This window comes from Stylophora pistillata, chromosome 10 (assembly GCF_964205215.1).
Source record: "Stylophora pistillata chromosome 10, jaStyPist1.2, whole genome shotgun sequence".
Taxonomy (NCBI): Eukaryota; Metazoa; Cnidaria; class Anthozoa; order Scleractinia; family Pocilloporidae; genus Stylophora; species Stylophora pistillata.
The window spans coordinates 24,669,642-24,689,822 of NC_142528.1; the positions used below are offsets into that span (position 1 = coordinate 24,669,642).

The 20,181-nt window shown below is 37.2% G+C and overlaps 4 protein-coding genes across 5 annotated transcripts; 2 read left to right on the forward strand and 2 right to left on the reverse strand.

The window, feature by feature from the left end:
• Positions 1–730: 730 nt before the first annotated feature.
• On the reverse strand, positions 731–3,638 carry LOC111321418 (uncharacterized). The gene is made up of 2 exons (XM_022924295.2): positions 3,292–3,638; positions 731–1,630 (listed from the first exon to the last, which is right to left on the reverse strand). Exons 1-2 carry the CDS (start codon positions 3,611–3,613, stop codon positions 1,143–1,145), a joined length of 810 nt encoding a protein of 269 aa, XP_022780030.2. The 5' UTR covers positions 3,614–3,638; the 3' UTR covers positions 731–1,142.
• A 629-nt stretch (positions 3,639–4,267) lies between these two features.
• Positions 4,268–8,919, reverse strand: LOC111321395 (dynactin subunit 5). The gene is made up of 6 exons (XM_022924260.2): positions 8,762–8,919; positions 8,572–8,640; positions 8,369–8,487; positions 7,436–7,547; positions 6,675–6,777; positions 4,268–5,789 (listed from the first exon to the last, which is right to left on the reverse strand). The coding sequence occupies exons 1-6, from the start codon at positions 8,807–8,809 to the stop codon at positions 5,689–5,691; spliced, it is 552 nt and encodes a 183-aa protein (XP_022779995.1). The 5' UTR covers positions 8,810–8,919; the 3' UTR covers positions 4,268–5,688.
• Positions 8,920–9,006: 87 nt separating this feature from the next.
• On the forward strand, positions 9,007–15,931 carry LOC111321394 (programmed cell death protein 6). Its single transcript, XM_022924259.2, has 7 exons — positions 9,007–9,277; positions 10,519–10,680; positions 11,507–11,634; positions 12,225–12,299; positions 13,213–13,287; positions 13,521–13,689; positions 14,538–15,931. Exons 1-7 carry the CDS (start codon positions 9,224–9,226, stop codon positions 14,577–14,579), a joined length of 705 nt encoding a protein of 234 aa, XP_022779994.2. The 5' UTR covers positions 9,007–9,223; the 3' UTR covers positions 14,580–15,931.
• A 509-nt stretch (positions 15,932–16,440) lies between these two features.
• Positions 16,441–19,973, forward strand: LOC111321457 (protein-lysine N-methyltransferase SMYD4-like). Of its 2 annotated transcripts, XM_022924340.2 has the most exons (3): positions 16,441–16,591; positions 16,849–16,975; positions 17,640–19,973. In XM_022924340.2, exon 3 carries the CDS (start codon positions 17,644–17,646, stop codon positions 19,678–19,680), a length of 2,037 nt encoding a protein of 678 aa, XP_022780075.2. In that variant the 5' UTR covers positions 16,441–16,591; positions 16,849–16,975; positions 17,640–17,643; the 3' UTR covers positions 19,681–19,973. The 2 variants fall into 2 exon arrangements, with proteins under 2 accessions (XP_022780075.2, XP_088590764.1); XM_088734638.1 differs by lacking the exon at positions 16,849–16,975.
• Positions 19,974–20,181: the final 208 nt, after the last annotated feature.

Below are 20,181 nucleotides of genomic sequence, written 5' to 3' on the forward strand. Positions count from 1 at the left end.
CCAAGCACTCAAGAAGCTAGAGTCGCTGTCAGCTATCGCCTCACGCGACTCTTACGCTTTCATGCTTAGCAACCTCCCACGTATCCATCCTGTGTCCATCCTGTGGTGTTTACCATTTGTCGATTTTCCTTGCAGATCACACAACAGTACTTCTCTTTTCCTTCACAATTCCCACAACTAGTACTGGTTTTACTACAACTGTTCATGAGCGTTTTGAGTCTACAAGACAGCTATTTGAATTGTATATATCCACTTTTAACTGTACAGTACCTTGTTATAACTATTATACCTTATTTCCTCAGAGCACCCGGGCACCTACTTAATTTTTCACCTAAAAGAAGGGGTGCTTATTGGAAGAAGGGTGCTAAACAAAGGGGGGGAGGTGCTTCTTAACAAACTATTAACCTGTAGTAATTCAGCAATAGTTAGAGCTTTAAAAAGTTATAAATAAAGTGCCAATAGAAACAGGCTTTCTTTCTACCCCTACCCTTTCAGAAAGTGTAGGAGGAAGGAGGGGTGCTTGTTTAAATTATTGACCTTGGGGGGGTGGGCAGATACTCACTGGAGGGTGGTATTTAGAGAGTGTGGACATAGGGTAATTAATCAATTTTGTATTTCAGTTCATCCTTGTGATAAATCTCAATGTCAGTTGGCTTGCGATTTCAATATTTTTTATCCTGATCAAACATTCCAGATGTATTATTTTGCTGCACCAATACATAGTCAAATCTTTCTGGTGATAGACATGTTTATTTTCCAAACAATAATTACCAATTCGAACTATGACTTTATAATTCACTTTCTAACATATCCTAATTGTTGTAATTAGCTGATTACCTATCAGTACATCTACCTTGATCTAAATTACTACTGGTATACGAGAATTTGAGACCAAGGTAATCAACATTACATAATCTGAATAATCCAAAGGCTGTTAGTCTTCCTTAATCATAAATAAGTGAAAAAACATGGGCTTATTAATAGCCATAATTCATTCAAGTTAAATACTAAAAAATTAATTTATCCACTTATCACACTATCTTCCACCGAAGCTTTCATTTTTCTTTACAAGCCTGAAGTTGCTGGTCTACTGTACCTTGTGTTACTGTTTAACAAACACTAACCACAATCATGAAGTCTGATCATAATTTAGTACACCAGCAGATATCTGTGATATAAGGTAGCTTATAAACTTGTGTTCCTTTTAAATCAGGGTGGTTGAGTAGAATATCACTAATCTCAGATTTGACCATTGCTTTCTTTTCCTCACTGCTTTGGCTGATTGCACTGATACACATGATCACAGACATTATTCTATCAATGTTGCCTTCCACATATGTTCTACAGCTGGTGTCCCTTTCTACAGAGGTAAATTTCCCAGAGCTATTTAAACTTTCCATCCATTTTAGTTCTCTGGGATCACCTGGCATATCTTTTTGTCTCACAAACGGATCAACTATATCTTGCATGGCTCTCACCCATGGAACAGACAAATCTCTGTGGTTCCAAATCATGCCATACTTCCCTCCAGGCTTCAGAACTCGACAAATCTCAGCAGCAGACTTTTCACTTGCAAACCAGTGAAATGATTGTGCACAAATTATTACTGGAATGCTTTCATCTGGCAGTGCTGAAAGTTAAACATTAGTCAATCAATGAATGATTCAAACAAGAAGTGTAGCACAGAGGGAAAAAACTAAATAGGGAGCTACTTTTGCCAATCTTTTCACCATGCTTTTGACAGGTTTAACAGTGACAATTATTGAAATAATTCACTTTAACATCCTCATTCTGATAAGAAAGAACCTGGAAATGAGGTTGATGCAGGAAAAATTCAAATTATTATGACCGTGTGTATAGGGGAATCCATGTTTACAATATTTACCTCATTAGCATAAGCAATTCAGTTTCTGATGGAGCTAAAAATAAATCAGTTGTGAATATCGAAAGGTCAAAGTACAATTAACTCAGTCAATGAATACGAGCCTGATGCATTGAATACTTTTTGTGCAACACAGGTTTAAAAACTCAAAATTTTACATAGAATGTATGAGCTCATTAGTGCTTTTGCCACCCAGAAATTTTGCAGTTTTTGATTGACTATTTCCCCTTGAATATTACACCCAAAGAGCTAAAAAGTTCACCATGTACTAAGGTTTTCTAGCTCTTTAGCTGCCTGAAGTCAATTTGTATCTAACATGCTTCCTTCTTCACGCAAAGCCGTATGCAAATGAGCAAAAATGTAAACAATGACGTCAACATGAATCCGCCTATATGATGGCCTCCAAACAGACCCTCAAAACTTGCCATATTTTGCAAGGTTGGGGAATTGAGAATTTGCCAGTTGTTCTTATGGGGTACATTTTGCAAGGTAATGCAATCTAACCCATTAGGGGTGTGGCTGTGGGGGGGGGGGAAGGTAGCATATGACCCTGTTACAAGGCAATAAACCGCCTCCCGGTTAACTCAATTGGTTAGAGCGCTGGATTGTTGTGCGGGAGGTCGAGGTCAATGGTTCGAGCCCCGGCTGGACCATCACTCAAGGTCTTAAAATAACTGAGGAGAATGCGCTACCTTTCAAGACATGGATAGACATTCTAGTCTTCTCAGATAAGGACGAATAAACCGTAGGTCTCATCTCCTACATCTATTTATTAGTTAATTTGGTTAGGCAGGGGACGTTAAAGAACCCACTCACGAGATTACTGTGATGTGGTCTGGCCCGTTTACTGGGAACTGGGGGAGGGGGCATCTCCACACAAGCTTCCTTCGACTGTTTGTAAACTGCTGATGCAGTCCAGCCAAAGTCCCCCAAAAAGTGTTGTGATGTGCATTTGATCATATCCACATGTTAATTTGTGCAAGATAAATATCAAATTATTATTATAAAAATCATTGAGCTCTTGAAAAAAAATACTGGTACATGTACGTTCCAAAATGTGAGTAGCGAGTGCAAGACCCCTAAGATCCGAAGCTCTACCACTAAGCTACAGCTACACAGTAATTTTACGCAAGACACGTTACTTACAAACTGCTACGATGAATGAAGAAGCTCCGTGTACCCAAATGGGATAATATGCTTTATTTGACTTGTTGCCCTCCACATACCAAATTTAGTGTTTTGCATGCAATAGATTATAAGTAATAGCCAATCAAAATGCTTGCGTGATGCAGCTTTCTATTTAATTTGAATTTGAAGATCCAGGGGTAAAATTTACCCCTGGATCTTCAAATTCAAATTAAATAGAAAGCTGCATCATGATGGCGTGGATTAGACGGATTATACCTTACCAATTTTTTCTGCCGGGAAGCGATGTACCTCAATACCAGGGACTAGACGTCGGAACGTGTCGCACATTACCTCCTGAGAGTCACTGGCAATGACTTCCACATTAGCTTTTTCTCCCTCGAGCACCTTAACCATTGCTCGCGTAAATTTTCCGGTTCCAGAGGCAATCTCTAAAAGTTTTATGGACTCCTTCCTGTCCCAGGGTAGTACACCAACACGATTTAGGAGAAATTTAACAGATTCTTGTGTGTATTCTGGTCTTCCTTTTTCGTATAGTGATAAATCCGTAGTAAACTTACGCAAACCACTGTCAGCGTCCGCCATATTGAAGGAATACTTATTTGCGAGGGACTGGTAGATAGAGAAAGGGGAAGATAGGGAACGTGGAATTGAAATGGAAACGCGAAGCAAAGGGATCAAATATCATAACACTGCTAAGGCAAAAACCCACGTTTTTTACAAATCAAAGGGGTCTGTACATTCTCTTGATATAATTGTTATAAGTGTGGTACAAGGTGTTATAAAGGAAATGATGCTAACTATCCACCAACAAAAGACAGAATGATCTCCCTAATGAAGTTATGCAAACCCTCAATAGTGTCTCGGGTCAACATGTCTGTCCCAAACTTTCCCACCTCTACCCCTTCTAATGAGGCCATGTGAACACCAAACGTCAGTTGTTAATTAATTAAATTTGATTGCTTTTAGAAATGATAAACCCAACTGGGTCTCAGCCTTCAAAGTGAACCCTTTGCCCCCTAAAAGTGACCAACATCTAATTTCTCCCTACAATATCATCTCTGAATCACACAGTAAGGTAATGAGAATAAAAGAGACGATCCCCTATAAACGAAGCTCTTGATGGTTAAACAAATTCTCCTTGTCAACACCTCAGGAAATGTGTAGAGGACAGTATAGAGAGTGTGTAAACTGATGTTAGGGTGTACAGGGATAAAGCCAAGAAAGAAAACCAAACAGTTTACATGGTGAAAAATTTATTTTTATTTTACCTAAAAACTCAAAAGAAAAAAAAGAAACAATCAGTTCTGTTAAGTGGGTGTTTGTTTATCAAATGTGACCCCTTGTTGTTTTACTATGCATTTGCTTACTGATATAACAATCCTTTTTATAGGCCAATGACCACCTTAGTAACTTTCATTCATCTTATTTTTTAGTAGGGTTCATTTATAGTGTACCATGAAATGTGTAGAGGACAATATGGAGAATAAGCAAACTGATGCTAGGGTGTACAGGGATAAAGCCAAGAAAGTAAACCAAACAGCTTACATGGTGTATAATTTTTTTTTTTTTTTAATTTTACTTAAGCCAAAAAAAAAAAAAGAACAATCAGTTCTGCTAAGTGGGTGTCTGCTTATCAAATGTGACCCCTTGTTGTTCACTATGCATTTGCTTACAGATATAACAACCCTTTTTATAGGCCAATGACCACCTTAGTAACTTTCATCTTATTTTTTGGTAGAGTTCATTTATAAAATGCCATGCTCTGATTGGCTGTTATTTTCCACATGACAATTTTCAACCATGCCAAATTCCCCAGTCCATTCAGAGGTACAATGGGCCTACAATATTGTTCACTGAGGTTGTGCACTATGCTACAGTTTGAGCAGTCTCGCACAACCCAGCTGCAAACCCAAGAAAATCACACATCACTAAGCTCATAGGAATTCTATGCAGCATCCTGCCATTAAATAATGTCTGCCTATCAGTTTTTCCGCCATCATTTTTGCTTCTTGCAGTTTATGGGGGAAAAAAAGAGAATCAGGCCTCTTTGCACAACACTCTGTCATTAGCTGTTTTCTTGTACATCAGTTTGAATTCCTTGTGAAATTACTTAGAAATAAATACTTTTTTTATTACTAGATTAAACTTATTCCTTTCCTGTACAACAAAATCATCAAAAATATCATAGCTAACATCATTCTGTATTAGTCAGAGAGAAAAAGGAGTCATACAGATGAATTATACTAGCAGCATGTAAAATAATCCTTTTTAAAATGTCTAATTCATAAAGTTAGCAGAATATGGAGACAAGCACCTTACACTTTGAAATTTATTTTCCTTAATCACTCAATTGTCACTAAAACTTTCTGTAATTGGGTGTTAAGAATACCAGTAACACAACTTTCAAAGAATCCCTCTGCGTCTATTTGTGAAACCATTACCATTCCTCACAGGACTTACAGCTATTGTGGCTAATGATTTACATTCCATAATTTAATTATCACAAAAACTAATGAACAGAGGAAACCCCTGATCTACAAGACTATGGTCATTCACTGCTCACAAAGCCCGCAACCCTCCACCTTCGTTTTGTATCTTTACAACCACAAAATCTTGCCTAATTGTTTGAATAGATAGGCTATGTTGTCATCTAATGGTCATTTCTCTTCTGAAATGGGCAAAAAGTGTTGGTAATAGTCTTTTGTTTTCTCTGTCATAATTTCCTGCATACATTCAGGTAATTCTGCCGTAAAAACACCTGAAAAGAAAGGAAAGTAAGTGAGTTATTTCACTTCATTACAATAATTATCATTAACCCTTTAACTACCAAAAGTGATTAGCATGCAACTTCTCCCTGACATATCCGTACATCATTCAGCAAACAGGTAATGAGAATACTGAAACAATCAGGTAGATGCTGTTGTCCTGATCTAACACCAAATTCTTGTAACCAATTTACTAAGAAATGTGTAGCAACTAGAGGGGAGAATTAACAATCAGATCTTGGGAGTAAAAGGGTTACAAAAACATCTTTCTAAAGTCTTTACTTTGCTGATCTGTGCTTTAACGTTCAATTGATAAATTATGTAAACTATGAAAAAACCAGGAACATTTTTTTGGAGAATAAGGCATCCAGAACAAACTGGGTAATACAATGAACTTGTAAGGGGTTAGTGTGGCAGAACACTCATAAAATCAATATCCCCTTGAGGAGATCATTGTTTGTGTTCAAATATCAACAACTACTTTCCAGGGTTTCCAAAGGGAATTCCCCTATGAATACAAACTAATCATTGATGACATTTGCATGATTTTATTATAATGAAGAAGTACGGGTGTGCTGTATAAAATTATAGTTTGAACAAGCAGGTGAAAGTAGTCATGGAAGGAATGTTGTTGTTGATTGATGCTTAAGTTTTTTTAATCTGAGGAGAAGTCAGTATCAGGGTCAAGTGAGGATTTATTTGAAAGCTGTGAGTTGATCAAACTGTTGGTCTGTTTTTTCTGAGATTTGATTGCAAGTAAGACTCAAGTTGCATTTATCAATGAACCAATCATGTTCCATCAGAAAAATTAGGTTCATGTTCAGTTCAAATTAGTTGCTGTGGGAACTATGGTTAGACAGATAAAAAAAGTTACTTACCTGGGGAGCCTGAATATAGAGTAAAGGGTGGAACAACAGTTTCAGGGGGGAGGACTGTGTTATCAGCTATAGCACAACAATCTTTTAGTACACTTCGGCGACCCTTAAAGATACATCAAACAGACAAATGATAATCCTTTAATCAAAGAAGTTCCAATTCTGTTTTGAATTGTATATCTTAGACAGTTTTGATTTGATGCTTTAAAATAACCCTTCTATAAAATGAGAGGAGCAGCATGGTATGAAATTTGGATTCAACATTTTCTGTCGGAATTGTAAAATGAAGTTCAAGGGTTGATTGTGTCAATAAGATGTGTCAATAAAATTCTTGAGGGGGGACAAGTCCAGGTCACTAACACATGGTAGAGGAAAATTCTAGAAATATACATATAGCGACTCCAAACATGTGGCTTCATCTTTTTTTTTTCAGTTGAAGAAAATTCTAGAAATATACATATAGAGACTTCAAACATGTGGCTTCATCCTTTCTTTTTCAGTTGAAGAAAATCTATTACCAATATAGTACCATATCAGCTTATGATGAAATATGATCTTGAAAAACATGAAGGCATTTCAACCCAATATAATATATTGAGACAAATTAAATACAGGCTGTAAGTTCAAAAGTTGCATTTTAGGAAGACCCATAACCCATATACCAGTATTATTGAAAAGCAGGTATTGTTATCAAGAAAAAAGTTTATCTAGAAGAAATGTTGTACTTTACGATATAGAACACAAATTTTAAAATATAAACTTACAATTACACAGTTTTTTCCTATGTGGACATAAGAACCAACTTGTGCAGCATTGATGACACAATCTTCTTCAATAATAACATGATCTCCAATATGGAGGGGAAAGAATGCAACTCTAAATACAATTATTCAGAACAAAAGCATGATCAATAAAGTCTTTAGGATACCATTTAATAGTTCTAACACTTGAGAAACAAGCCATTCAGTTGTAAAAAAAAAAAGCTATCTACCCTAATAATTGCAAAAATCTTATAAGTTCTTAAGGCAAAAATGTTGACCTTTTAACCCTTTAGAGTGAATAATATAACATCTAATTTCTCCTTACAATATCACCTGTGAATCACACATTAAGGTCATGAAAATAAAGAAAATGATCACAAACTAAAGAAGCTCTTGATTGTTAAACAATTTATACTTATGAATAAAGGCTGATAGTTTCGAATGAAACTGTTTGGGGCTGCATCGGTGGGAGTAACGAAATAATTTGGATATATCAACAAAGTTGAAATGGTAAATTGGCCACCGTAATGATTACAAAAGCTGACGTTTCGAGTGTTAGCCCTTTGTCGGAGCGACGAAGAAGGGCTAACGCTTGAAACGTCAGCTTTTGTAATCATTACCATGGCCAATTTACCATTTCAACTTTGTTGATATATCCAAATTAATTTATACTTATGAGCAGCAGAAAAATGCAAAACGAACAGTATGTAGAATAAGCATACTGATGTTAGGGTGTAGAAGGTTGGGTCATCCTCGGTGTAAAAACCTGATGAGGTTTTCTTTGTTTCATGAGGTACTGTTTTGCTGTGCGCTATTGTTTATAATGTTTTTTTGTCTTTGTTTTAGGTCACTCGTGAGCTTCACAGGTTTTTACACCGAGGATGAGCCAAACAGTTGATAGCAGCACAGTATGATAACAGAGGAAACAACACAAACCCTTTGCTAAATTTCTTAAATGGCGGCCTTATAACACTTCTTTTACTGATCACACATTGTCTTCCGATTCTGACATTTGCAAGATCTCCACGTAGAATACAATCTGATTGAATGATTGTCTGAAAGAGAGATTGTTGATCAGCAAACAACTTTAAATCACTTCTGATGGTAATGAATGGTAACTACGATTTCTCAAGACTTACCTTTCCATTTAAAACAATATTTTGACTCCCACACAGAACTGACTGACGGCTAACTTTATTTCCTGATGCCTGAGTAACAAATAAACAAGTTTAACCCAGCAAGAAGATTCGAGAAAGCCTCCCCATGGCTATGCTAGAACACGCCTAAATTGAATCTTGTGGGGTTTTAATCAACATCTGTTACACTTACAGTTTCTATATATTCTGCTTTGTTGTAATACACGTCTTTTTGCTCCATTTATCAGACCACGTTTACGCTAACTGTGTTATTTTTGCGTACTACACTCAGTTCATTCTTCTGTTGTTTCGTGTACAGAAAATAACCAGGCATGTGCTGCCGACGAAGGCTGGGTTCTAAGTTTGGTCTAATCGTCTGGGGATAGGAGGGCATGCCCATGCACATTTCAATTATCCATAATTACTTATCTCAAGAGGCCTTTTGTTTCCTCGGATTCCTCGTAGAAAAATTTCGCTGTTTTTATTGTTTAAAACTGGATTAAAAGAGTGAAATGTCTGAATAAGCTTCATTGTTTAGATATCAAGAATGGATTTTCCCTCTCCTCCCCTGTAGGGTACCTCCTTTGCTCCTTGATATTCATACCTGGCGTCTCGACAGTTGGTTAGCTCAATTTGTAGCATTTTCTTTACCTTTATGGCGTGGAATCAACCTCCTCCGGGACACCAGCCTGGTTATAATCCAGCCTATGTACGTATTTTTAAATACTTTTTAAGTTCTTGCTTTTGCTACGAATTCTTTGAATGTTTTTGAAGCATCGTTGCGCGTTTAGTTTACTTCTTCCGGGAGACAAATGTACCTCGCTCTTGTTTAGTCAAAAAGTCGTTTCGTTCAGTTATGTTCTAATCATTAACTACTTTTGTGTATTATGGACCATAAACAAACCTTTTTACTTACCAGTCGGTTACAATACTGGCGCTAATCCACGGATTACTAAGATTGTAATCAAGCTGGCAGTTGACAACTCAAATGCATTCGTTTAGGTCAATCGATGGATATATTGCTAATAGGACAATTTTCATCCCACACCAAGTTGGATTACATTTTTTGTTTCGTTATGTGTTCTGTTTTTCTTTTGCGAAGTGGTTTAGATGGTGAGAGAAATAATAAGTGTCTGGATCTCATTTTTGTAGCACATGAAAGATTGCGCATTTTAATTACAGGCTTTCATGCTTCTCGTTTGACAGAAAGACTGAGATATAGGTGGTTTGCAACCAATCTCTAGAGACACGGGTAACAATGGTGAAAGGAACAAATGCTGGTGGACGAACAAAAGAAGCTAATGAGATATCTAGCGTTTAGGTCCACCAACATGGCGGCAATGATGTAACGCGCAAACCACCTAATAGTAAAGAAAACAACTCTTTCACTTGCATAATGTTTAATGAAACTTGTGGTAGTTGAACCCTACTATTATCTGCTTCTACATTACAGAGAAATCGCTGTCATAATAGGGTACAACAGCCCGGCAAATATAAGTAATATGTAAGAAATGAGTTCATTGGGACTCCAAAACACGATGGATATGGTTGTCTTGTCAAAGGGAACATCATGGATTTGTACCTTAGCATGTTGGAAATGAAACGATAGTGTTACTAGCTTTCATGGAGTAATTTAGGGTAAAGGTACATTCATTTTATAAGAAAAGGCCTGACAAGAGGTTTTTTTGCCTTGCAATTCGTAAAAAAAAAAAGGAAATGGCTTACAAAACTTATCATCACCTTGACTGGACTGTAAGGTTGAAAACTGTCACTGAGGAAATAAAAACCAATCAAAATATTGTCTTCAATAGATGTAGCCCTTTAAATCAACAGAACAAGAACAGTACAACAGCTACTTTTCATAATATTAAAAAAAAAAAGACCCTAAGGGCGAAGATTATTGTCCTGAGGCAGTAAATCTTGAATAGTTTTCTCTCTCCTTCGAAACAGGGTGGTCAGTATAATTATGGTCAACCACAGGGATATCAACAGCACAATCCATATGGCCCGCCACCTCCAGCATCACAGTATCCTCCTGGCTATCCAGGAGGTTGGGGAGGGCGTCCAGATCCTCCCCCTGGAATTGATCCAGTCCTCTGGGAATGGTTTCAGGTAAAGTAGTCAAAACCTCTACTTTAGTTTACCTTCACTTTGTTGGTACTCTCCCTACATGGGATGTCATTTTGGGGGCGGTTCTCCCCTCCCAATAATCTCTTTGGGGTTACTGGGACAATAGACCTCTTTAGCTTGCATGTTTTGGTTACCCATCTCTGTTCATGTGATAATGCTCCAAAGACCCATTTCTTTCAATTATCCGTCCTATTCACATGCACATGTAAGCCTAATTTACAAAAGATAAAGCTGGGAATTTCCTTAAGACTTGAAATACCGGTAGGTAAACAAAACATACAAGGGTTATTCTACAATTCTCTTGTATAGAGAGAGGCTTTGTAGAAGTGAAGTTTCTTTCCTTAGGATCAAGATTCAAGTTCCAGTTTTCAAGACTACAAGAATTTATAATGATCTCGACTGATAATTTGGAGAACAGAGCTGCAACGTAACCATCAACCAGCCTAATTTTATGGTCACACCTGCATGATTTTAAACAAATAATTAACAATTATTCCATGAGCGCACATTAGATATGAGATAATAGATACCCAATGAGGCACATAGCGCCTTGTTGGCTATAATCATCTCATATCCAACAAGCACAAGTGGAATAATTGTTTTTATTAAAAACATTAAATTAAATTGTTAAATTTTATTAAATTTTTTAGCTCCCTTTTAGTTTTAAGCTGACATGTATGCTTACAATATTTGTAGATTATGGTATATTAGCTCATATACCATAATCGCTAAGCCAAAAACAAGTCTTGAATTGCATTATCCAATGATCCAGTTTTTAATAATGACTGTTAAGCTTATTTGGTTTCAGACAGTTGATCAGGATAGATCTGGAAAAATAACTGCCACGGAATTGCGGCAAGCTCTCTTCAACAACAACTGGTCGCAGTTTAATCCTGAAACTTGTCGATTAATGATTGGCATGTTTGACAAAGATCAGTAAGTAACTTTGTCTTGAGTGCTTCCTTGCCTGTCCAACTTATTGTCAGCAAATATTGTCATTTCTGAAATACACATTACTGTTAATAGTGTTGCTTGTTAATTTATGGCTGTAAAATTGAACAGTCTGTTTACAAGCTGTGGCTCATCAGGCCGGCACTTAACCCAGTTTCATGGCATGAAGCAACTAGACGTATTACCACCACGCACCCCACCCACCCCCACCCCACCCCCTTCCCCTCTCCCCAGACTGGATGCTAGTCCATTTTGCAGGGTTACCCCTCAGCTTTAAATTTGTCGATACTGGTACTCACTTAAACCCCTGGGTGGAGAGTAAAGTTTCTTCCTAAGAACACAACACAATATCTCCAGCCAGGGCTGAAACACTGACCACTTGATCTGCAGTCAAGCGCACTGAGGCCAACATGCCTCCCACATTTTAACTGATATTTAAAACCAGTCTACTTGTAGAATTGATGAAACTACTGAGTTAAGGTTAGTTTGGTTTATTTGTCTCGAAGAGAACTACTCAAAACAATATTGCAAAAAATTTGCTTATCTGATTGTATTGACCTCCTTACCTATTGTAGATCTGGCACAATTGACATTCATGAATTTTCTGCACTGTGGAAATACATCCAGCAGTGGAAACAATGTTTTGACAGGTAATGCTAAATCATTTAATAACTTTATTAGCAAGATGTGGTGCAAAAATTAAAGGTCATTGTAACTTGGTGTTCCAAAGAAAAATGTCAGTGAGTTTAACAACTACCTTTCATTTCACAAACACATATAAGCTTGCTTCCAATTTATATATAGCGCTTATTTATATATAGCGCTTTACATGTTGTTGTTAAGGTTGAGATCGGACGACAGCATTTTATAAGGCGCCTCTGGCAGCCGCTTCAGTCCATGTAACGATCTCACCTTCCCACCCAAGGGGAGGACATCCATCACACCGTAATCTCATGCGTGGGAAATTAACATCTCCTACCCCTAACCCTGCAGGAGACGGGACCTACTGCTTTTTGTCTTATCTGAGAAGACAAAACAATGTGAGTGAAGCGACTTGTTTAAGGACACAGGACTTGAACCCGGGCCATCCTACTCAGGGAGAATTTAATTCTGAGCTGTGTCCAGGTTTTGAATTTGGCTATAATGATCACCTTTCCCACACTGAGTTTTAGGCTGCATGTGAGTTTTAGGCTGCAAGAGTGGTAAATATATTCATTTTAAATGGGGGGGGGAGGGGGAAAAGGGGCGATTTGTCTGGCATAAAAGGGTTTGTGTCTGAGAAAAGTTGGTTTAACTGGACAACTTGATTAGCAGCAGCTGGAAAATTATTTTAAGCCTTCATGTAGGAATGAGTCGTCACCCTCAGGATAGTGTTTGGTGTCGCTCACATGAGAATTGTGTTTGTGAGTGTTATTTATTTGATAGATACATGAGATTTTAAAATTATTATTAATTCTGAGCTTCTTTGAAATATAATAACCCTGTTAGTTACTGTGTCTTGAAATTCTTTTGGGAAAAAACTACATGTCAATTATGTTTATTTTTATCAATTCCTCAATAAAGCTTTGATCGTGACCGATCAGGAACAATTGATGCTAACGAATTGCAAACAGCCTTTACAAGCTTTGGATACAGATTGTGAGTTTCTGAGTTTGCTAACTTTGAATGACTACAATTCAACCTAGTTAGAGACACTGCAAATGAATTCTAATAAATTTTAAAGTCTTTATCACTTCTAGCTTATTTTTCATGATAACCCAAATGAGTGGTGCCCGCAGAAAAGAAGATGGAAAAGCTATAAGAGAAGGATGTTATATCTGAAAGGAAAAAAATGTCCAATGTACTTATTTAATTGTTTTGCCTTTTTTCAGGTCACCAAGTTTCTGCAATTTATGTGTGCGCAAATTTGACCGCTTGAATGTTCACACAATGAAGTTTGACGACTTCATTCAGTGCTGTGTTATGCTGAAATCTTTAACAGATGCTTTCAGGAAACATGATCACCAACAGATTGGCACAGTGACCATCAATTATGAACAGGTAAGAGAAGAAAACAAAAAAACAACAAGTATTTTAAAAATTTTTTTAAAATTAAGTTTTCAACTGTGTATAGTGTGTAAGGCAAGATCAGGGTACAGGGATAGCCTAATTTAGTATTATACTAAAACAGCGGATAGCATTGAAGGCACGCTCTGATTGGCTAGTCAAACTCCGAATATCCTTTGCTATTTACCTCTGAGCAACTCAGGAGAAAATGGCGTCCTGGTTTGCATCCGTGACCAGCGAAGAAAAATCACTCATTGCGACAAATCAATTTTTGGTGGTGTATATAATCTCACTGTTGTAGTAATATACTAAAACAACTATTCACCTCAGTGTTGGTGGTTAGCGGTGGATATTTACCTCGCGGCTTTGCAGCTCGGTAAATATCCACCACTAACCACCTCCACTTCGGTGAATAGTTGTTAAATATTGTTCATAGGACTTTTCAGCAGCTGAAGAGAGAATATCTGTCCTGTTCTGATTTGTACATTCAGAATGAAAATTACCCTCACATGCTCTGTACACACAGATCCATAAACTTCAAAAGCTGGGAGTCAGTAGCTTATGTTGATATCTTCAGGTTGACTATTAAAGTATATAACAAAATCGCTCCATCTCTCACAAAGTGCCTGGATGCATTTTGCTTCCTTTTGTAATTAATAGCTGTGATTGTGATCTCTTAGAGTTTTTGTACAGCCTGTAATTTTGGAAAAGGCTAAAATTTTTACAAAACTGCACCCTGCACAGTCAACCAGTAATGTTTAAGTGAATTTTCGAAATTGGCCTAAGCTGTAATCTCTTGGAAATTTGATTTCCATGATTTCTCATTTGCCATCTTCTTTCAGTTTCTAGAAATGGTGCTTGGTCACACTCTGACTGGAACATAACAATGTTGATATGTTATGCTGCTGTGCTGTACCTTTGAATGTCTAAGTAGTCTTCCAGGCAGTATGTCATCTTTTGAAGGGATTTACTGGCATTTGCTTCCAAATTGCAAGCAAAAAGCAGCAAACCCTAGTTACTATAGGTACAATTAGAATATCACCATAATAAAATTTGTAACCATGTGTATTTGTAGAGTCAATGACATAAAATGTTCTTCCTGTTCCAAAATAAGGGGAAGTGTTTAAAATGTACTATATTTACCAGTAGAACTTAAAAACAATGTTTATGGTTATTAGACCCTTTGTTTTCTGTAACCCCGCTGTTTGAACCTGTTACAAAAAAATGGGAGAATTTCTGTTTTCTGTTAGATTTAAAGAAGCTTTTCAAAAAATGAAAGCCACTGCAATTTGAGTTAGTTTTTTTTTTTCCACTCTTATTTGCTAAAGACATGCTTCAAAATTGGACAATCATGGGGATTTTTCAAAAGGGAGCTCAGTTTACAAGAGCCTGTATAGCATATTTTGTTGTATTAGACCACATAATTTTTAGTTTAGAAGCATTTGTGCTCTTAAAAGTTACTACTTAGCTCTTTGATGTTAGTACTACTGATATTTTACAGTGTTAGTTGCATAGTTTCTACAAGAGTATGTTTTCGGTTTTCTGTGTTGAAGTAGACAGATTTGTCTTAAAAGGATATTCTTTTGGGTGTCAATTTTTAAGGCAATCTATATTGTCTTCCTGAGGGCATCTTGAAATGATGACTGAAGCAGCCAGAAAATCAATGAAAAGTAACCAGTGATGGTTGCTATGTGCTGCTTCTTAGCAGTTCTGTTATAAAATTTTAGCTTTCATACAAGTCTTCCTGATTAAGGGATGGAAAAATGCTTCTTACTTTAAAGAAATTTTTCAACTTAAAATTACAAAAATTACTTTCCTAGAAATGCATCAATTTAACATTTTATATAACTAAGCCATAAATTACATGAAAGATTCTCATTTGCAGAATGTATTACCCTGTAATTAATTTACAGGGTTACTTGGGTTCTAGGGCTGATCTGTAAAATGTAAATGGTGACAAGGTACAGAATTCTGTGCAAGCTATTCATTGCTGGTTGCATAGATGAAAAACATGCAATATGTCTCCCAATCATCCTGTTCTGTCCTGTTATGCCCTGTTATTTCCTGTTATGCCCTGTTATGTCCTCTTATGTCCTGTTATGCTCTGTTATCAGTTCACTGTTCTCTCTCCACAGTCAGGCAGAGAAAGCTCTTTGAGTCCCACTACACTGTCTACTTAAAGTTGTTTATACTAGGTATCAAGAGATTTATGATAATAAATGTACTTCTGAACAAACCAGCTTTCTTGAGGTCTAATGAGGGAAAATTTCCCTTTCGTCATCACCTATATTTCTACTAATATTCTTATTGCTTGGTGTCCTTATAACTTTCTAAGGCTGCCAAAGATGTCAAAAATCTTCTTCAAATTGTGGGTCGATATTTGAGCCTCAAGGGTGTGAGACACTGTTCCGTATGCAAGAGATCATGGATACACTGCTTAAATGTTGGCAGTTCTAAACTTCTTTTGGGTTTCTATAGAGTTTTCATAAATTCTTTTGTTTCCCATGCACATAATCTTAGACTTCCACCTTGCATAACACAGCAAATTAATGGTAAATGAGGAGGGGGTTTCAAGTATGACCTCATTCTCATCTCCTTAGTCACTTAAAATATAGAGATCCCTTCCTTTCAAAAAAATTACAACAAATCAGTAAAAGTTGATGACAGTTACCTGAAAGAGATATTTTACAAATTGCAGCTCTCTCTCTAACCCGACTCCTCCTTTGATAAGGGGTTAGTCCCAGTCTCTGCTCTCTGCCGTTGTAAACAACCACTTAACATGGCGACACGAGAGCAAATGGAGTATAGCTGCTGTTCAAGAATTTGACCGTACAGGAGAGATTTAAATCTGAAATGATAACAAAGATCGATGTCTGAAGTCTTCCAAATTTGAAAGGTGAAAAAGAACATGCAGTAGTTAAGTAGGTTTGCATAGTTTTTACACCCTTTTCACCGATCGGTGATAATTTGATCGAAGGTATGTTTATCGATTTCCCAAGTTAAGCATTTCACTCCAAGAATTCTGAAGAAAGTTCAACATTTTTATAGTGCTGTGGTTGTATTAGAGCCATTCGGAAGGAATGGTGTCAGCTTGTTCCGAAAGAATTCTGCTTTGTAAAAACATACAACAAAAGTTCCCAAATTTATCTACAGATTCTGCAAGAAGTTTCGACCAAGTTCAAGTATTTTGCTCTCGTAGAGTTGTGAGATATTTTACAAGGCTAAGAAAATGATTGCACGATATCCAGGTCGATGGAGGAAAGGGGTTCACCCTGCAGAGGTTCGTCAGGGAATGCCCCACCCTAAGATCCCAGCCCTTACCCCTGTAACACTTTTAATCAATAGGTCACCACTCTCATGTACCTGGCATAATAAAAACAAATGAAAACTGCATCCCTCTTCTACTCTAAGAGAAGTAAAGATTGAAAAAAAATGTAGATGGCTGGGCAACTTTTCTCTTGAGCTCCCTCTAAAACAAGCAAATGCATTTGGTGTTTAGGCAATTTCAAAACTTGATAACAGTTTTCCAGACTCTTTTCATAAACTGGTGTATATGCTCTTAATACTTATAAATCTTAGTACATCACAGCTTTAGTAAAAGGTTCCTTTTCGGGTGAAAAATCCCTGTAAAGTTGATTATTCATAGAAATTGTGTCCAGGTGTTTGATAGAAAACTCCTCTAGGTAATTATTTCTGCTGCCCTTTATAAAGAGTTTTTTGCAATCAAAAAGTATTCTAAGGTGTGATTTCCTACCCCCTCCCCCTTCTGTGATATTCAGTTCATCATAGCCCAATCACCAATTCACCACAAATGCTTTCCTGAAAACATAGTTAATACTCTGGTAGGAGAGTCTGTGAGTTATTCCAATGGAGTTTTTGAAATGTATTGAAAGCGGAATTTTGTTTCTGTTATATTATGATTTCAAGTTTTCTACTTTTTATAGAAAAATGCAGGACAGTGGAAGAGGGCTATTTCAAGAATGGTTTTCCTCCATCAGTAGCATTCTAAATCAAAGAGTCAATGTAAAAGAATTCTCAGCTCAGTTTGGCTTGCTACAATCAGATGAAGAGAGAGTTGCATTTGGTCTGAGTTTGGCTTGCCTTCATGAGGTTATGAAAGTGGAACCTTGTTTCAATCCAAAGTCAGCAGCACAGTCTACAAGGCTGCGTTATGAAGGAAACAAACTCTACCAGAAAGATCGACATCTGGAGGCACTAGACACTTACACTTGCAGTATTTTGAATGCACCTGTAGATTGTTCCGGCAATGAATTGTCCCTTGCTCTGGCAAATAGATCTGCAGTATTGTTTAAATTAAAAAATTATCCAAAATGTTTGGAGGACATTCAACAGGCTTTGAGCTATGGGTATCCTATGGAACTCAGGTACAAGTTGCTAGAAAGACATGGAAAGTGTCTTTCACAACTTGGTAGAAGGAGCACAGCCATTGACTGCTTTGAAGAGGCTAAAAAGGCCCTTACTGAGTCCAAGCTGGATAAAACTAAAAGAGACACTTGGATGAAAGAACTTGAAATGGAAATTTCAGTATGCAGATCTCAGGAATTGAAAGTAAACAATAGTCATGAAAAGCCTTCAGATATAAATGCAAATGATGATTATCTGTTGCAGCAAGAATTTGCTTTGCCACAACACACCCATGAAAGGAACACCAAGTTTAGGTCAGCCTTTTGTTGTGTGGACATCATCACATCCCCAAAATTTGGTCGCCATCCAGTAGCAACTCAAGACATTTTTGTAGGAGACATCCTGGTCATTGAAAAACCTTTTGCATCTGTTCTTCTACCAGAACATTTGGAAACACATTGTTATCATTGTTTGAAGCGTGTGACTGTCCCAATGCCTTGCTGTCAATGTACGACTGTCAGATACTGCAGTGTAGTTTGTGCAAAGCAAAGCTGGGACAGTTATCATTCAGTGGAATGCCAATATCTAAACCTTATCCATAAAGCCAAAATTGGCGGAAATGGTCACCTTGCTCTGAGAATAATAGCAAAAGCCAGATATAAATTCCTGAAGAACTTTAGGCATGAAATGAGAAAGAGACTGTGTGACAAAGTTAGTAAAGAATCTGGTTGCCGAGACAATGGAAGTTATATTTCATCTGATTACCTTCCAATTTACTGCCTTGTGACTCATTCTAAAGACAGAAGTGTCAGTGATCTTTTCCGCCGGACAGTGATGGCGATATTCCTGTTGAAGACACTTCAAGGAGGTGGCTTTTTCGGCAAGGAGCCATACTCTCAGGATGACCTGATCTTCATTGGTGGCCTGATATTGCGTCACCTTCAGTCAAATCCTTGTAATGCTCATGAAGTTTCAGAACTTCAACTTAATCTTAACTCAGTTGCCACATCAGAAACAGGTGAAATTGCCTCAGGGATATATGCTACCCTAAGTTTGTTCAATCATGCTTGTGATCCATCTGTGACAAGAAACTTCTATGGTGACACATGTGTTTTGCGTGCCATAAAGAATATTCCCAAAGGTGAAGAGATTTCGGATAATTATGGTACGCTTTGTGCACTCACTGCTAAAGCTGAAAGACAAAAAGAACTTGCAAGTCAATATTACTTCACTTGTTATTGTAGAGCTTGCAAGGAAGACTTTCCTTTGTATTTAGATATTCCAAACAATGCATCCCCAGTGTTCAAATGTCAAAGCTGCCATATTCCTCTTTCCAGTGGGAATGAGGTCAAAGTGCCTTCCACTACTTGTTCCAAGTGCCATTGTTCATATGATTTGTCCCAGATGGGAACCACTTTAAAAGAGTCAACAGAGTTGTTTGAGCAAGCCATTGATGCTCTTCTTCTCAAAGCAGATGTGGAAGGAACCTTGACTGTGTTCCTATCTCATCTTGGACTGCTTGAAGAGCTTGTGTGTCGTCCATGGCAAGATTACAACAAGTGCCAGGAGGCAATCAAACAGTGTTACAGTATTATGGGAAACTGTCATGTACTGAAATGATTACACAGCCATTGATTGTAAACATTGTTATATTACTTGTGATCAAATGATTTTATGAGTTTGTATCTATAATATATTGCCTTTGTGAAAGGGGGAAGGTCTACGCCAGATGCTATTCTGGTCAACTCACAGACACTAACGGTCAACTCTAGCACATCCCTGAATTTTTCGATCTTAATCTACTCCAAATTGTAATTAGCTGGCGGTTAGAGTCATTTTTATATTAGTATGACAGAACATTGTGTAAAATGCTTGTCATGTTTCATTCCTATATCAAACTTTTATTTTGTTAACTCATACTGAATGTTTTGAAAATCATGAACAGAAAACTGAAATAGGACCATTATGAAGCATGGAAATTTAGAATCCATGTAGGCATAAATCAATATCAGAGACAGAGACCTTCAATGATTCAACATCTTAATCCCTCTGAAATTGAAAAAAACTGTAGAAAGGGACAACAATAACGAAAAATATTCAATAGGGGAATATTTGTTGATT

Bases quoted from the DNA above. Each gene is read 5' to 3' on its own strand.
- LOC111321418 (XM_022924295.2), bottom strand. From the start codon at position 3,613: ATGGCGGACGCTGACAGTGGTTTGCGTAAGTTTACTACGGATTTATCA. The intron at 1,631-3,291 runs GTAAGGTATAAT...TTTAACTTTCAG, and splicing joins CTTCCCGGCAGAAAAAATTG to CACTGCCAGATGAAAGCATT.
- LOC111321395 (XM_022924260.2), bottom strand. From the start codon at position 8,809: ATGGAGCAAAAAGACGTGTATTACAACAAAGCAGAATATATAGAAACT. The intron at 6,778-7,435 runs GTAAGTTTATAT...TGTATCTTTAAG, and splicing joins TAGGAAAAAACTGTGTAATT to GGTCGCCGAAGTGTACTAAA. The intron at 5,790-6,674 runs GTAAGTAACTTT...CTTTCTTTTCAG, and splicing joins TCTATATTCAGGCTCCCCAG to GTGTTTTTACGGCAGAATTA.
- LOC111321394 (XM_022924259.2), top strand. From the start codon at position 9,224: ATGGCGTGGAATCAACCTCCTCCGGGACACCAGCCTGGTTATAATCCA. The intron at 10,681-11,506 runs GTAAAGTAGTCA...ATTTGGTTTCAG, and splicing joins TCCTCTGGGAATGGTTTCAG to ACAGTTGATCAGGATAGATC. The intron at 12,300-13,212 runs GTAATGCTAAAT...TCCTCAATAAAG, and splicing joins TGGAAACAATGTTTTGACAG to CTTTGATCGTGACCGATCAG.
- LOC111321457 (XM_022924340.2), top strand. From the start codon at position 17,644: ATGCAGGACAGTGGAAGAGGGCTATTTCAAGAATGGTTTTCCTCCATC.